Here is an 18,200-nt window from a genome sequence, read left to right on the forward strand (position 1 = left end):
AGATACAACACAACGGAAATAAGATACAACACAACGGAAATAAGATACAACACAACGGAAATAAGATACAACACAACGGAAATAAGATACAACACAACGGAAATAAGATACAACACAACAGAAATAAAGGCCCAACACAGCGGAAATGTTCCCGACCACTAGGGGGCTCTCGGAGCGTGATAAAGTTATTTTTCCCGATTTTTCCTTGCCATTGTTCTATAGAGTAAGCAGTCTTACGGTCCCTACACACCGGACGCTTTTACGCGCGTAACGCGTCTTTGCATTGACTTAACATTGAAATCACTCGCGCCTGACGCGCTATTCGCGTCCGGTGTGAACGCACCATTAAGATATCAATACCAAAATAGTTTTAACTAATTGCGTATATTTATACACGAGAATGCTTTGACTCGGTTCCACCGCATGATCCCTAATAGGCCGGGAGCCAGGTCCACTCCTCAGGATGTTTTTTGCTACCTTTTTTTCACTATTATTTCCTATTATCTTATACCTTGGGCCATCACAAGTTGATAATGACCACCCCCAACTCGGCCCCGTTTGGTCTCAGGGGCCAAAAAACGTCCTTTTTGGGAAAAGCTATTGACGGAATTATGTAATTGTGAATATTAAGCTACTGCAGCTACATAAATGGTCATATAACCCTAAAATTTTGCATGGTGTATCCTGACACATAGGGGAAACTAGCAGAAAAAATTTCCGGGGATTTCTGCCTTTTTGCTGTCAAATATCACCCCCAACATACCCCAAAAGACTAAAAAATGTCTGTCCGCCTGACAAATTGTCATCAAAAGTGATCATTTTCAAGCATTTTATTATACATATCACTGCCTCAAATGTACATGAAAAACTTCCCAAGTTTATAAGCTTCAATTTAAGACCAGGATGACCTTTCTGTCTAGTGGATTACAGCTGGTATAACCAAAGTTCTCCCCTGTACCCCAAATCGGAGAAAACAGAACTTTCAAGCATTACCATTCCAGATATGGGGTTAACCCCTTATATTGGCATCAGCCATTACATATTTTAAACAGTAATATTCTATACTAAACCTAAACTAATCTTGACAAACTATATATCATTTGAAAGCTTACAATCTCTAGTTTACATATTTGGTGACTGATTTTCAAAATAAATTACAGAGGAGCCGTAATTTATCAATTTGCAACAAGAATATTTTCATACTCCTAAGGCGTGTTCAGACCTTTATTTTGAAATAGTGATGAACATGAAAAATCATGAAAGAATGGTAGAAACCTCAGTTTGTTTTCATGCCAAGAGTTCAAAAGATAGCATCCATTAAATTCTTTTAGAAAAAAAAGTCTGAAAATGTTTTGAATATAAAGAAAAAATATAATAGGTTCACCATTTTGTGATGTGGCAGCAAGCTATAATGCACATACGTGTTTCTTTTTGTGTTTCTTAGAGGTTGAATTAATTTCAATCTGCCAAACTTCCAATACTACTTCTGAATGGGATGTCTACTTCATAAATTGTATAAAAAATGTAAAAAATAATTGTTCAGATCACTCAAACAACATATGGAAATGGAGGCGTCCTTATATGGGCAGTAATGTCAACTAGTGAAAAAGTTTGGTACTGCGCCCAAACAAAATCTTACTGAAAGCTTTTTTTTTTAAATATCAACCTAAAATTTGAAACACAACTTGTTCAGATTTTTGGCTTTGATTTTTTTGCCTTTTTAGAGTCCACCAGGTTTTAAAAATATATATTTTATATAAAATATGAATAATCAAATTTTTAACTAAATCGGATCATTGAGAAAATCGCCTTTAAAGTTGTGCGTTTATGTTTGCGATTGTGCTTCACTCACAAAAATAAATGTTTTATATATTTAAGGTAGGAAATTTACTAAATATTTTAATGGAACATGATATTTACTTAATATCCTAATGATTTTTGGCATTAAAAAAACTGTGACACTTGTGACTGGTTTTGTGATCCAGGGTCACATTAATTAAAGTCCACAAAGTCCTTGCAACACAAGGAATAAAGATGACTAGTGTGCCGTCTGTTATCAAAAAGCCAACCTTCAATAGAGTAAACGTTAGTAACCTTCTGTACAGGTAAACATTCTTTACAGCCAAATTGCGAAACTAAAATACAGCTCAAACATAAAATAGTAAACATTTATTTGGTTCTTAGACCTTTTTGCTGCTTATCCATGATGTCGCCCTCAGACCATAGTGGTTCTAGCTCTCCTGTCTGTGTGTTTATGTGAAATCCATGGTTGGCTTTTTGATAACAGACTGCACACTAGTCATAAGTTGACTTTGTGGACTTTAATAAATCTCACATTTGGCCCCTCTTTGAACTGCCACCTTACCGTGGTGAAGGGGTTTGAGTACCCGAATGATCCTAGGAGCTATGATCTCCGGGGCTATATGCCCCTGGTAGGGTCTCCCAAGGCAAACAGGTGACGGGACAGACTAAGAGCAGTTCAGAAACCCTTTATGCTAGAATAAAAAATGGGGATCGTGACGTCGCCCGGAATGGAGCAGCCGGGGCCCTACCCTGGAGCCAGGCCCGGGGTTGGTGAGAGGCGGCAGGCTGGTGTGGGTTTTTTATAATCATGCGTTGGAGTTCACCCTAGTAAATGAGAGTGTAGCTTTCCTGTGCCTTCGGGTCGGGGATAGGTCTCTCACTTCCGTTTGTGCCTATGGGCCAATCGGCAGTGCAGGCCTTCTTGGGGTCTCTGGGAGGGGTGCTCCAACTGGGGACTCTGTCGTTCTACTGGGGAACTTCAACGCCCACGTGAGCAGTGACAGTGACACCTGGAGGGGGGTGATTGGGAGGAACGGCTCCCCTGATCTGAACCCGAGCAGTGTTCTGTTATTGAACTTCTGTGCTAGTTACAGCTTGTCCATAACAAACACCATGTTCATCAGTGCACGTGGCACCAGGACACCCTAGGCCGGAGGTCGATGATCGACTTTGTGGTCGTTTCATCTGGCCTCCGGCCGTATGTCTTGGGTGAAGAGAGGGGCGGAGCTGTCAACTGATCACCACCTGGTGCTGAGTTGGATCCGAGGGCGGGGGAGGAAGCTGGTTAGACTCGGTAGACCCAAACGTACTGTGAGGGTCTGTTGGGAACGAGTCCCCTGTCAGAGAGATCTTCAACTTCCACCTCTGGCGGAGTTTCGACCAGATCCCGAGGGAGTCTGGAGATATTGAGTCCAAGTGGACAATGTTCTCCACCTCCATTGTCGAAGCGGCCGCTCGGAGCTGTGGCCGTAAGGTCTGCGGTGCCTGTCGAGGCGGCAATCCCCGAAATAAGGGATGCCATCAAGCTGAAGGAGTCCTATCGGGCCTGGCTGGCTTGTGGGACACCTGAGGCAGCTGACTGGTACTGGCAGGCCAAGCGGAGTGCAGCCCGGGTGGTTGTGAAGGCAAAAAATCGGGCCTGGGAGGAGTTCGGTGAGGACATGGAGAAGGACTACCGGTTGGCATTAAAGAGATTCTGATAAACCGTCCGGCGCCTCAGGAGAGTGAAGAAGTGCCCTACCAACACTGTTTACAGTGGAGGTGGGCAGCTGTTGACCTCAACTGGGGATGTCGTCGGACGGTGAAAGGAATACTTCGATGATCCCACCTACACGTCTTTCATTGAGGAAGCAGAGGCTGAGGGCTCGGAGGTGAACTTGTCCATCACCCAAGCTGAAATCACCGAGGTAATCAAAAAGCTCCTCTGTGGCGAATGAGATCCGCTCTGAGTACCTCAAGTCTCTGGATGTTGTGGGGCTGTCTTGGCTGACACGCCTCTGCAATATCATGTGGCGGTCAGGGACAGTAACTTTGGGCTGAGAGACAGGGGTGGTGGTCCTCCTTTTTAAGAAGGGGGACCGGAGGGTGTGTTCCAACTACAGGGGGATTACACTTCTCAGCCTCCCCGGGAAAGTCTATGCCAGGGTACTGGAGAGGAGAATTCGGCCGATAGTAGAACATGTGCTTTGTGGATTTGGAGAAGGCATTTGACTGTGTCCATCACCGCGTCCTGTGGAGTGTGCTCTGGGAGTATGGGGTCCGGGGTCCTTTGCTAAGGGCTGTCCGGTCCCTGTACGACTGGAGCAGGAGCTTGGAACGCATTGTCGGCAGTAAGTCAGACTTGTTCCCGGTGCATGTTTGGCGCAGCCAGGGGCCGGAGGGGGTCCGGTTTGGGGACCACACGATTTCATCTCTACTTTTTGTGGATGAATTTGTCGTGCTGGCCCTATCAGACCAGGACCTTCAGCATGCACTGGGACGGTGAAGTGTGAAGCTGCCGGGATGAGAATCAGCACCTCCAAATTCGAGGCCGCCTTGGTTCTCAGACGGAAAAGGGTGGCTTGCCCACTTCAGGTTGGTGGAGAGTTCCTGCCTCAAGTGGAGGAGTTCAAGTATCTTGGGGCCTTGTTCACGAGTGAGGGAAGGATGGAACAGGAGATTGACAGATGGATCAGTGCAGCTTCTGCAGTAATGCGGTCGATGTATCGGTCTGTCGTGGTGAAGAAAGAGCTGAGCTGCAAGGCAAAGCTCTCGACTTACCGGTCAATCTACGTTCCTACTCTCACCTATGGTCTTGAGCTGTGGGTCATGACCGAAAGAACAAGATCCCGGATACAGGTGGTCGAAATTAGCTTTCTCCGCAGAGTGGCTGGGCGATCCCTTAGAGATAGGGTGAGGAGCTCGGTCACTCGGAAGGAGCTCAGAGTAGAGCCGCTGCTCCTCCACATCGAGAGGGGTCAGCTGAGGTGGCTCGGGCATCTGTTACGGATGCCTCCTGGACGCCTTTCCGGGAAGGTGTTCTGGCACGTCCCACCGGGAGTAGACCCCGGGTAAGACCTAGGACACGCCGGAGGGACTATGTCTCCTGGCTGGCCTGGGAACGCCTCGGTGTCCCCCCGGAAGAGCTGGAGGAAGTGTCTGGGGAGAAGGAAGTCTGGGCATCTTTGCTTAGACTGCTGCCCCCACGAACCGGCCCCGGATAAGCGGAAGATGGATGGATGGACAAGAAAGTTATAGAAGTTTGAGTTTATGAAAATGTACAATGTTAAAAATGTTATTATTCATATTTTATATAAAATATATATGTGGCGAGGGGGGCGTGGTTTTGCGAAGTCTGTAGCGGGAGAGAGAGGAGGGAGCCGAGCGGTGAGTAAGTAGGTCAAGTGCAGATGATGAACACCTGTGTCTGATTGCAGTAATTGGCGTGGAGAGACGGGATATAAGCCGGCGGGATTGAGAGAGAGGGAGAGAGAGTTGGACTGGGACTTCGTCTGATGCTGCTGAAACTGGGAGAATTCACATTGAGAGAATCTGGATTTATGATTTGTTTTTGCTGTGCTGAACGCATAGTGGACGCGCTCTGTGCGCACTTTTCTTTTGAACTTTGGACTGAAATAAACGAGTGTCCCAGTTACGCCGACCCCTGTCTGCTTCCTTCCCTGCATTTTCACATTGAACCTCGTTACAATATATTTTCAAAACCTGTTGGACTCTAAAAATGCCAAAAAAAATCAAAGCCAAAAGTCTGAACATGTTGTGTTTCAAATTTTAGGTTGATATCTCAAAAAAAAAGCTTTCAGTAAGATTTTGTTTGGGCGCAGTACCAAACTTTTTCACTAGTTGACATTACTGCCCATATAAGGGCGCCTCCATTTCCATATATTGTTTGAGTGATCTGAACCATTATTTTTACATTTTTTATACAATTTATGAAGTAGACATCCCATTCAGAAGTAGTATTGGAAGTTTGGCAGATTTTGAAATTAATTCAACCTCTAAGAAACACAAAAAGAAACAGGTATGTGCATTATAGCTTGCTGCCACATCACAAATGGTGAATCTATTATATTTTTTCTTTATATTCAAAACATTTTCAGACTTTTTTTCAAAAAGAATTTAATGGATGCTATCTTTTGAACTGAGGTTTCTACCATTCTTTCATGATTTTTCATGTTCATCACTATTTCAAAATAAAGATCTGAACACGCCTTAGGAGTATGAAAATATTCTTGTTGCAAATTGATAAATTACGGCTCCTCTGTAATTTATTTTGAAAATCAGTCACCAAACATGTAAACTAGAGATTGTAAGCTTTCAAATGATATATAGTTTGTCAAGATTAGTTTAGGTTTAGTATAGAATATTACTGTTTAAAATATGTAATGGCTGATGCCAATATAAGGGGTTAACCCCATATCTGGAATGGTAATGCTTGAAAGTTCTGTTTTCTCCGATTTGGGGTACATGGGAGAACTTTGGTTATACCAGCTGTAATCCACTAGACAGAAAGGTCATCCTGGTCTTAAATTGAAGCTTATAAACTTGGGAAGTTTTTCATGTACATTTGAGGCAGTGATATGTATAATAAAATGCTTGAAAATGATCACTTTTGATGACAATTTGTCAGGCGGACAGACATTTTTTAGTCTTTTGGGGTATGTTGGGGGTGATATTTGACAGCAAAAAGGCAGAAATCCCCGGAAATTTTTTTCTGCTAGTTTCCCCTATGTGTCAGGATACACCATGCAAAATTGTAGGGTTATATGACCATTTATGTAGCTGCAGTAGATTAATATTCACATTTACATAATTCCGTCAATAGCTTTTTCCAAAAAGGGAGTCTTTTGGCCCCTGAGACCAAACGGGGCCGAGTTGGGGGTGGTCATTATCAACTTGTGATGGCCCAAGGTATAAGATAATAGGAAATAATAGTGAAAAAAAGGTAGCAAAAAACATCCTGAGGAGTGGACCTGGCTCCCGGCCTATAAGTGGTTTCCACCAATTCCACGCTGTGGTAGTAGTGCGTCAAAGCATTCTAGAGTATAGACGAATCCGGCGAAACTACCGGAAGTAAAGCGGGCGCCATAACTGAGCTGTTGCTGGGTAGCGTTGCGCCATTGCCTCCTATTGGTTTAGTTGCAACTTGCGTCCACTGGAATAAACAGCCCGCGATTAACGACTGTCACTAACGTGTAACTTTTATAATGTCGAGTGGGAAAACATGTTCCGTTATCAATTGTTTCAGTGGTGGCAGTACAATTTCAGTTTGGAAGAGTAAACGTTGTGAGTTACATAAAATACCCCGGGTCGACTGCCCCTGTCCGGTGCCATACGGTTTACACAGATTTCTGTAATGCTGTAAACATAGACGGCCCAATCTGCTGGTATTATTAAAGGTTTAAAATAACAAATTAAATTAAATATAATGCAGTTTTTGTTATAATAATAACAATTATTTAATGACATAAGTAAAAAATATAATAAATATGTAATATAGTGCTCAGCAAAATCTCCTCTCTAGCTATTTTTTCTATTCAATTAACATGCTATGGTCATTAATGGCTTTTCTGAGCTAAATGTAACGTTATGTGACATTGTTCTGCTGTTATATTGACCTCTTTCCATGGTTTAAAAACACCATCATAATTGGTCGATATTATGTATACTTTCTAGCTGTACCTTACCCTTGCCTTTTGCAATGTGAAAATTAGATAAATAATGGACACAAATGAAAAACATGAATTCGTTTATTTGATGTCATTCATTTATTTATTGTTGCCAAATGGACGATCTTTTTATAGTTTCCTCGTTAGCTAAATTTAGCCTAGCTAGCATAGTTATTGCCAAGCTATTTTCATAAATAATCTGTAAGATCGTTTGTACCTTCATCTGTGACTGGAGGCCACTGTCTAACATCATCAACCCAACAAGTCATTCTGCCTGGCTGTAGCTGTCATCGAGGGTGCGTTATCACGGAGGTTTGTTTACATACCGGTAACAGCTCAGTAATGGCGTCGCCACAAGATGGCAGCCTACACAGAACGCTCGTCGGATTCTTCTATAAATATGCAGGTATGATTTTGAATGAATAAATGTCGAAATACAATGGTTAGCTACATACTATTAAAACGTATCGTGGTGTTGATACATTTTTGGACTGTTGACTCAGAACAATGGCAAGGAGAACTAACTTTACCACGCTCCGAGAGCCCTCTAGTGGTCGGGAGCATTTCTGTTGTGTTGTGGCTTTATTTTGTGGTGGCTTTATTTCCTTGTGTTGTGGCTTTATTTTGTTGTGTTGTGGATTCATTTCGTTGTGGCATTGTGTTGTGAACTTATGATTGCTTTTTAAATTTCGTTTTGTTGCGCACTACTGGGTGGGCCACCGACGCCGTATCTAATCCGAGTGAACCAGGGGGCTGTTCCATAAACCAAGATTAGAGTATAAGCCAGACTTATTTTGGTTAGTCAGACTTATTGTCGGTTGATTCTGTTTCATAAAGCAAACTTAAAATAGTTCAAACTCAGTTACCCTGGCAATTTATGCTGGGAAACTAGCCTGGTCCAGGGCAGGCTAACTGTCAGGCTAAGCCTCAGTTGTTGCACAGATCCTCTAACACTGACCAATAGGAACACAATTACTGACAATCTCTCATACCATTATTTGACTTTATTAACCACTATAAGTCCAAAAATAAATATACAGTAAAGAAAATCAACTTAAGGCTACAATGATAAATTAGACAATATAGACCTAAAAACATATATATGTCGGGGTTTATATATATATCCTACAGGTTTACTTTTCTTACTGGCTGAATGTTTTGTGATTTAATTAGATAGTTTTAAAAATTTATGAAACACAACATTTAAAAGAAATAATTACAAAAGCACAGTATACATTTAAACTGGTAAGATGAATCTGAGCTTAGTAATTGTATTAACCTACACTTGATTTACCCCATTACAACAGTCCCTTTACAGTTATTATCCTAAAAATACACTAAATTGTAGGTTTAAAATTCTAAGGGACATCTAATGTCCAACAACCAATATTTTAGCATATATATATATATATTTTATGTACTTTATTATCTCTTTCAATTCAAATACATTTCACAATTATACAAATGGATAGTTCCTTTAAAGACATAATATTTTCCCCCGATAAATCTTATTTTTCCTTCTACTTTTTTCTTTTGTGATAATACCCACCAACACCTAAAAACTATTAGAACAACAACCATTAAGTAGTTAGACACTTTTACATATGAAAAAAAATGGAAAAATAAACATTCACATATTTATATCAAACTCTTATAATGACACATAATTCATAATAAGTTATTAAAGTAATATTATTTAAATATTAAATAAGTAAATAAATAAAATAACAAATAACTAGAATTAAGGGAGGGAAGGTTATTTAGTTATAGGCTAATATGTATTCCTTTATTTTATGGAATATTCTTTGATTTTAGAGTTGCACATTACTTTTCAAAATGTAACTTTTGCTCTTAATTTCATGTTATCCTCTCCATAATGCACTGTATAAACTAAATCTAACCAAACATTCTTGCTTTCTCCAAAAAAAAAAAAAAAAGATTGCTTTAAAAGCTGTAATTCTCAGCATTCTAATTAAATAAGTATAAGTCATCTTTTTTAAGTAGCTTAGGTCCTAAACTCAAAACTATATTTTGTATCTTTATTATATTTGGTTTCTTAAAAATTTCTTCCCTGAATTAGGCCTACTTCTGTTCAATTGTTTTATTATAAGTATAAAATATATGAGTTTAATGAGATATAAGTTCACTGCAACTGATCCAACATCCTAAAGATAAATTATTATAATTAGAAGATATTTCTGGTGTTATAAAATATCGCATAGCCTATTCATTTTCCAAGCAAAATGTATATTAGTCAGAATTATTGCGCTCCGATTTGGCGCGCATGCGCGCAGCAGCGCTCATTCAATGTGAAGTTTACAGCAAAATGTAACTATTTGCACGACTTTCTAAGATTTTCAGATGGAGAATATTCCTGTGAAATGTAAGTTTTGCAAACACCACGTCTCAAACGCATAAAACAGCACAAAATATATGCAGTTTGATGGTGGATCGATTTGATCTATGATCGACCTTCAGGGCTGCTTAAGAAACGCGTGCACACGCAGTTATCTAGACTAGATAAACCTGGATCAAATTAGTGGGATTGCGTGAACTTAAATTACCTTTTATGAAACCGCTTTAGCCCCAACTTATTTGTTAGGTTTATTCAAGTCGCGTTTTGGACTTTAATCCCCGCTTTTCTAAGCGGCTTTTATGGAACAGCCCCCTGGTCTTTAAACAAGGAAAAAAATGTAGGACGGGACTTGAGTTTGTCTTCAAAGACATGATTGGATGGTTGTGGTTTGCTATTGCTGTGATGTCACGTGAGTGACAGGTTGTCCCACCCTCGCGCCAGTAAACACGTAATCAGAGAAAAGATATCGCTGCAAGATGGTTATGGAAAGGAAAAATGAAAAATTATGATGAATTAAAACAATAATTATGTGCACTGATAAATAATTTATAATAAATAGGCAACTGCATTAAAATATTAATAAAAATGCATAAAAATAAATAGTCCTATTCCATAAAAAATAAAAATCTATTTTGATTTGAAACTCAGTAGGCTATACACTTTTTCAGATATAATTTTTGAGATAACAAACATTTCAGATTTAAATTTCCAATTACACTTATTTCCTGTTCTGCTACTTTAATATTTTACAACTTACGGAACCTTAGTTATGGCCAGGTTATTTTTACACAGTTGCACAAGACGAAGAAATAAATGCTTACATCACACGCACGATTAGGTGAACATGACAACAGCAGACTCTAGGACCCAGTCCACAGAACACCGCCTAGTCGCGTTTCTCTTTCTTATTTACGTCTAGATATTGTCGTACATTCTGCTAGAAGCGTGTTCCGGTGATCAGAACTGAAATCTGAAGGTGGAAGAGAATCATTTGTTTAGTAAGTACCATTTACACTTAGTTTATATACAGGAATATTATGGCAATTAAAGGATTTGGATAAACATGTTTTAGCTGTTAATTAGCCTCTCCAGATAAAGATATATTTGCAGAGATCTTGTAGGACCTCGTTTAAATGTTTGATGTAGGCTAATGAAGCGGATCTGATGTGCTATGAAATTTAAAACTGCATGTAGGCTATATTGATAATTAAAAAATCGACATTGCACATAAAGCCTCAATTCATAATAAGGCTATTGTGTAGATATAGATATCATGCATGATAAATTATGTAGGCTACTGAGTATTTATTAACTTATATATCCTTGCATCTCATTATAAATGTGTACTGCGCATGAGCCTGTCCCGCATCCATACAGCATCCCTTGATATATTCCCCAAATAGCCTACAAACGTAACAGGTGACTCGGAAATACGTTGCTAAGAATTACGGAACACCCTGACGTTGTGAAAATGCATCCAATGTTTAAGACAAAGAATAGTGTTATAGCTACTAGCTGATCTGGATAAAAGATTAAGTTAGCCTACTAGAGGCTTGTTTTACAGAAATGCGTCGGACCGCGTAAAAGTGCCGCTATTGCGCATCTGACATTGTACGTGATGAGGAAGGGCATTTAAGGTTCCATTTTAACCAGGTGAGTTCCAGTCTATGGTTCAGACGTAGACCGTTCATTAGAGCCGAATCGAGGAATATTCTGAACGATCAGCAGATGTGCTGGCTTGTGCGTTATTTCCTCAAATTTACCATTTCCTTACAAAATGTAGGCTACCATGGCAAACCTAGCTTTTATTACCAAATAGGCTACTAGTCAGGTTAGTATTACTGGTCAACAATAAATCTGTGGCAATAGGCTATAGTCATCATCACTGAAAAAAAAGAAGGAAAAAAAAGACACAAAAATTATAGGCTATCCTACATAGCCTACATTTTAAATATACAAAGAAGCTCAGAGATTTATCACTCATCAACCTAATAAAAACGAGATAACCTAATAAATGGTAGTCTTTTATTTCTATTTTTAAAATGTCATAAAAAGTCATAATAACATTTTCTCTAATTCATTTTCAGTAGTAGCGGCTCTTGGCCATAAATGTGGGTAGAGCAGATTCTGAGTCTTAGCACTAGTTTATGATATTATGATAAACATTTATTAAGCTTATATTCTAATCAATCGCTGAACACATCAGACACACCTTTGGCAGAATTATAATGTCCTTGCGTTATTCGGCCTGAGGGTGGCGCTCCAATGATGATTGACAGACGCGCACAGACAAACGCCAACAAACAAGTTGGCAGTTGGATTTAGAATTATGGAAAATAACTGTTCACACTTTTTTGTATTATGCTTCAACAACACGAACAAACAAGGTACAAATCTCATATAACCGCAATTGTTCACACTGATGAACATGGTCAGTCAGTTGAAAACAAACCCTAAACGCCAACAGGGTTAAGACACTGATCCGACAAAACACAACAAACGTGTTTATTGGTGTTTTTCTGTACGGTGTGATCGACCTTCAGAATTGCCTTAATTATATTTATTGCTTTCGAATGTTGTTTTAGAATTATGAAAGTTAGGAATTCCAGTGAGGGAAAACAAAGTCATGTCAGCAGAACTACAGGCTATATAAGCTATTCACATGAGCACGTTTAAAATAAAGGGTTATTATTTCATTAATTTGATACGCTAGGCTACTCCACATAGAAAGAAAAGACATGCCAACTAGTTACTGACCTGATGCAGACTATAGCTCAGCCGAGTTATCGTCTTGTTCTGGACTCTGGAGCGAGGTTTACGTAAGGTCACTTTAAAAGTAAGCGTGGCTGCCAGAAATCTGACCCAATGGCTGAACACATTTATAATTTATTATTAATTCATATAGATGTCTATGTGTGGATTGATATTTTGTTGGTCCCTGACATCCGGGGCTGTTTTCCAGTATACTGTATAGGTGGAATCTCAGAAGAAAGAATAAAGCCATTAAGATGTTTGTATGTGAAATTATTTTTATTACATCAAATTCTGTTTTTGGTGTGAAAATATGAGCTGTGCATTTTATTAACAGCTTTGTGAGAAATGTAAAAAACATTTTATTACTCCAATGTTGCCCTTATGTGGAATATTTTTGTTAATGTGATTTTTTAAAATAAAGTATAATGAAGTATAATCAATGGGATTTATGTTAACAATATTATAGTCGTGTATTTGACAGTAAGAGAATGGAATGTGTTCCAATGTGCTGAGCTGAGCCTCTCGTTTTGACATTAGAGAAAATATGGGATGAGCTGAGACTTCTTGTTCCACTTAATAGGTTGGGGCCTAAACAGACTGGAGTCATAGCCAAAAATGGTAAAAAGTTGATTAAACAATAGTGGCGTGTTTGAAATGTATTGGCCACGCCTTAAGGGAGAGCATATGGAAACCTGTATAAGAGTGTGCAAAGACAGACTCTATAGTTGCTCTGCAGACTTCATATCTCTGATGTCTTCTGGCATCAAAACCCAAGACTTCGAGAGTGATTCTTCACAGAGGCAGCAGAAGACACGACACAACTCGTCTGCTTTGTCATTTGACTGAATGGGATTTCTGGTATAGGGTCCTGAAGGCATTATTATTGACATGCATACTACAACTTATTCCCCTAAGAACATGTGTGTGGTTGTCTGATCTTTCCACAGAGCAGTAGAGCATCATGGGTGGAGTGGCACTGGATGATGGAGGTTGTAGAGTGAAGGCCCCTGATGGTGGCTGGGGTTGGGCTGTGCTTTTTGGTTGCTTCGTCATCACAGGTTTCTCCTACGCCTTTCCAAAGGCCGTCAGTGTTTTCTTCAAGGAGCTGATTAGAGAGTTTGGGGTAGGCTACAGTGACACAGCCTGGATCTCCTCCATTCTATTGGCTATGCTTTATGGCACTGGTATGTTCTTCACCACCAATCAAACAAAGTCTTAAATGTATAGTTGACCCAAAAAATGAAAATCCTGTCATTATTTACTCACCTTCATGTCATTTCAAACCTGTATGACTTTCCTCATGGGAACACAATGTCTGAACTGTTTAAGTAATGAAAGGCAAATGCGTATAAAACAAGACTGGATCCCCTTGACTCATAAAACACATTTCTTCAAAATATCTTCTTTTGTGTTGCATGTTTGGAACTGCATCTTTGTTTTTGGGTGAACTATCTTATTAGTGTCTTGTAAATCATTTTAAACCAGATGCAGACAGTTCAGATGTACATCATTCCTCTTCGCAGGGCCTTTATGCAGCATTTTAGTGAATCGATTTGGGTGTCGTCCAGTGATGTTGGTGGGCGGCCTCTTTGCATCGTTGGGAATGATCTTGGCATCATTTGCCACAAGCATCATTCACATTTACTTGTGTATAGGAGTCATTACAGGTACTTCATTTACTCCTTTATTGAGCGACTGATGTCTATCCAGTGACATGTAAACATTTCTGTCCTCTGATTCCAGGTCTTGGACTGGCTCTGAACTTTCAGCCGTCACTCATTATGCTGAATCGATATTTCAGTGAGAAGCGTCCGCTGGCTAACGGCCTGGCCGCGGCTGGGAGTCCGGTGGCTCTGTGTTGTCTGTCCCCGCTGGGGCAGGTCCTTCAGTATGAGTATGGCTGGAGAGGGGGCTTCCTCATCTTGGGAGGGATACTGCTGAACTGCTGTGCTTGTGGGGCTTTAATGAGGCCTTTGCTCCCACCAAAGATGTCAGAGACCCCTGGAATTGAAAACACACCGGATGATGGCGACAAGAAACCCAAACCCAAACACAAGATGCTGGACTTCAGTGTTTTCAGAGACCGGGGCTTTATCATTTACACCGTCGCTGCCTCCATTATGGTGCTTGGTTTGTTTGTGCCTCCAGTGTTTGTGGTGAGCTATGCCAAAGAGCTGGGAAACGAGGACACGAAATCCGCCCTCCTGCTTACCGTTCTGGGTTTCGTTGACATTTTTGCACGGCCCACGTGTGGCATCATCGCAGGACTCTCGTGGGTTCGTCCTCGCTGCGTCTACCTATTCAGTTTCGCTATTTTATTCAATGGCATCACAGATCTGGTGGGCTCCTTGTCTAAAGACTACTCCTCTCTGGTGGTGTTCTGCATCTTTTTCGGCATCTCTTATGGCATGGTTGGTGCTTTGCAGTTTGAGGTCCTCATGGCTGTTGTGGGTACAGAGAAGTTCTCAAGCGCCATTGGTTTAGTTCTCCTGTTTGAAGCCATTGCGGTCCTGGTTGGACCTCCATCTGCTGGTAAGTGTTAAAATTTCATTTTAAACTAAAATGGCTGATACTGTAGGTTAGCTTCCTCTTAAACTGAAGCAGGGTGAGAAATGTAGAATTTGTTACTTTATATGTGAATTCAGTTTTCGAAAATAATTTGGTTAGCTAAAAACAGGAAAGAGCATTATATGGCTGTGGTACAAAAATGCATAATACACAATGCACATGTTCTGCTGCAAGTGTTATTTACGTAAATTATATATATATGACCCTGGACCACAAAACCACATGTGTCAATTTTTTGAAATCGAGATGTATAAATAAGATTTTCATTGATGTATGGTTTGTCAGGATAGGACAATATTTGACCAAGATACAACTATTTGAAAATCTGCAATCCGAGGGTGCAAAAATATCTAAACATTGAGAAAATCGCCTTTAAAATTGTCCATTTATGTGACAATTTATGATTGTGCTGCATTCATTCACAGAAATAAATGTTTTATATATTTACGGTAGGAAATGTACAAAATATCTTCATGGAACATGGTCTTTACTTAATATCCTAATGATTTTTTGGCAGAAAATAAAAATAGATAATTTTGTAAACCCATACAATGTATTGTTGGCTATTGCCACAAATATACCCGTGCTACTTGTGACTGGTTTTGTGATCCAGGGTCACATTTAAGTTATTAAAAAAAATAAGATATTTCACAATATCACTGTTTTTACTGTATTTCTGGTCATATATCTTATATAAATTATTTATATAACCTAATTTCTATTTTTTATAATTATTTTTGTATGTGGACTAATAGTTTTGTGCACTAAATCAGCCTTAACAAAAGCAGACTGACAACTCACCAACTAGTCAGTTATGTTATGCATGTCATGTTTTGCTCATCCCTAATCATTAAATCGTGATACACTTACTGTAATCCATTGAATGCTGTTGAAACCTTGTTCTCGCTTTTTCAAGGGCGCCTTTTGGACTACACTAAGAATTACATGTATGTCTTCCTGCTGGCTGGGATTGAGGTTGTGTTAGCAGCTTTAGTGCTGGCCATATGCAACTTCCTGTTCATAAAAAAGAAGCCCGAGGCACCAGAGGCTGCAGTGGAGGCTGGAGAGACAGTCAAGGCAAAGAATCACTCCTATACGCCAGCCATAGAGGAGCCGCACAAGACCGGTGGAAACTCAGAAAAGCCAAAGAATTCGGGTGACCTGAGACCTGAGAGTGTGGTGGAGGATTCAACAGAAGTGGAAACATTTCTTAAAGTTAAAGATGGGCAGAAGATGAACGTCACCGGTAGTCCAGAATCTGACCTCTGAAGGACATCAAGACTTTCCTGCTTACGAAAAGGTTGTGAAGACACAAACAAGAGGAGATTGAGAGTTGCAGTGTTAATGTGTGTCACTGTGTAGTCTGATGTGATAACCTAATGTGTGTGCTGTTTACTGACAGATGAATATTTAATCAATAATACAGGCCTACACTGCACTCATGCTGTTCAAAATATCGCATTTGCACTGCCACGCAGAGATCTGGACAAGCCACTCTCTGTACGTCTGTAGCTCAAAACCACAGACATTTCTTTGACTTACGCCTACGTTAAACTAGGTTAAAGGTGCTGTAAGCGATTTTCTTATGGAGTAGTTTGGAGAAAATTATTTTATCTACCGAAATGACTACTGAGATATCACACCAATCTCTGTGACAGACATAAACAGTAAAATAAAAATTGGCAGACGCTTTTTTTAGCCAATCGGAATACACTTGAAATCGCTTTCTGCCCGTCAATCAGTCCATATATGACAAACCGGACACTGAGAGTGTGATAGATTAACTTGGCAGCTTTCATGAGTTTTGAGGGGTTTTGCAAAATGTTTGAAATTTTGGCTTACACAGCTGAAAGTTCTTGAAGAACAAAAAGCGAAAGGAACAAAAAAGGACCAGGAACACAATAAATATGAGTCAAGCTTTTAATTGCCCCTTTTAAATTTAAGCAATACTTGAATATTGCTTGGTCACCATGGTTACACCAAAACTGCAGGGTTTGAGAAAGAGGCGGTGTGTTGCATTTAAAACAAAAAATTATGAAGACAGATTAGAAAAATAATGATGTGCACGGATAAACCATTTATAATAAATACTGCAATATTTCATAAAAAAATATATAAATCTTTTGTTTCGATTTCATGGTGACAACTATCATTACAGCGCCTTTGACTAAGAAAACATCACAACATCACAAAACTCAAGTAGACTGCTATCACAGGAACAGAAAGTCTGATCATACTCAGATATCAGGAGAGACATCAGATATCTGAAGTTTCCACTTCTCACACAAAATGCACCTTCTGTTTACACGCTTTTGTAATAGTATGTCCCTATCTCTAGAGGATTATACTTTGGGACATCATGCAATATGTGAACTGCTTTGCTTTTGTGCGTTGTGAGCAGTGCGGTCCACTGGCTTGAGTAGACGTCTGAAAATGCCACGATTTCCTGCTTAAAGATCAGTACTGTTATATTCCTTTAGTATTATTCGAACATTCCTGATAGAAAGCTACTGTAATCCCGCTGGATTGCCACCTGCCACTTACTGCCACACTTCACCTTTTATTCTTTTTTATGTCTCAATGTCAAAGGACAGAAACAGGTCCGCTGAAAAGCTTATGTTAGTTCAATATAATTGTATTAGTCAGTATTAGTTTTTACTGTGAATTATTTTTCTGACACTCTACTTTTAACTTGTCACTGCTATGCAGAGATTGTCAACGTAGTGAAGTAGAGAGCAGGTATCTCTGCATTTATGACTTCATTTGAAGAGTCCTTTAGCAATACTTGCATTTACCTGTTTTTTCTCCTACTCTGAATGTCTAACAAACCTGAGCTGTTCAATAGTTTAATCTCAACAAATTATTTATTTTATTATTTTTATACTAATCACCAAAAATTTATGAAAACCTAAATGAAAAGTACTCAAACTCAATTGATATTGTGGTGAAATTATTTTTTATTTTTAGAAAATTATGACAGAAAAGCATGCAGTGTCCCATTGTTTTGTAGTAATAGAAATGAGGTTTGACTGCACTGCCTAGTGGCATTAGTT

At 39.6% G+C, this 18,200-nt stretch overlaps 1 protein-coding gene across 4 annotated transcripts; it reads left to right on the forward strand.

Annotated features, from left to right (window-relative positions):
• Window positions 1–10,508: 10,508 nt before the first annotated feature.
• Window positions 10,509–18,119, forward strand: slc16a3a (solute carrier family 16 member 3a). 4 transcript variants are annotated; one of them, XM_079634775.1, is made up of 6 exons: window positions 10,509–10,823; window positions 11,390–11,478; window positions 13,527–13,763; window positions 14,103–14,246; window positions 14,323–15,111; window positions 16,064–18,119. In XM_079634775.1, the coding sequence occupies exons 3-6, from the start codon at window positions 13,541–13,543 to the stop codon at window positions 16,414–16,416; spliced, it is 1,509 nt and encodes a 502-aa protein (XP_079490901.1). In that variant the 5' UTR covers window positions 10,509–10,823; window positions 11,390–11,478; window positions 13,527–13,540; the 3' UTR covers window positions 16,417–18,119. The 4 variants fall into 4 exon arrangements, with proteins under 4 accessions (XP_079490901.1, XP_079490903.1, XP_079490900.1 ...); XM_079634777.1 differs by lacking the exon at window positions 11,390–11,478 and having other exon boundaries at window positions 13,532–13,763; XM_079634774.1 differs by lacking the exon at window positions 11,390–11,478 and having other exon boundaries at window positions 10,510–10,823.
• The last annotated feature ends 81 nt before the right edge of the window (window positions 18,120–18,200 follow it).

The sequence above is a fragment of the Phoxinus phoxinus genome (assembly GCF_949152265.1).
Source record: "Phoxinus phoxinus genome assembly, chromosome: 1".
Lineage (NCBI taxonomy): Eukaryota > Metazoa > Chordata > Actinopteri > Cypriniformes > Leuciscidae > Phoxinus > Phoxinus phoxinus.

Excerpts from the sequence above, each read along its gene's own strand:
- slc16a3a (XM_079634775.1), top strand. The coding sequence starts at position 13,541 with ATGGGTGGAGTGGCACTGGATGATGGAGGTTGTAGAGTGAAGGCCCCT. Across the intron at positions 13,764-14,102 it reads GGCTATGCTTTATGGCACTG|GGCCTTTATGCAGCATTTTA; the intron begins GTATGTTCTTCA and ends TCCTCTTCGCAG. Across the intron at positions 15,112-16,063 it reads GGTTGGACCTCCATCTGCTG|GGCGCCTTTTGGACTACACT; the intron begins GTAAGTGTTAAA and ends CGCTTTTTCAAG.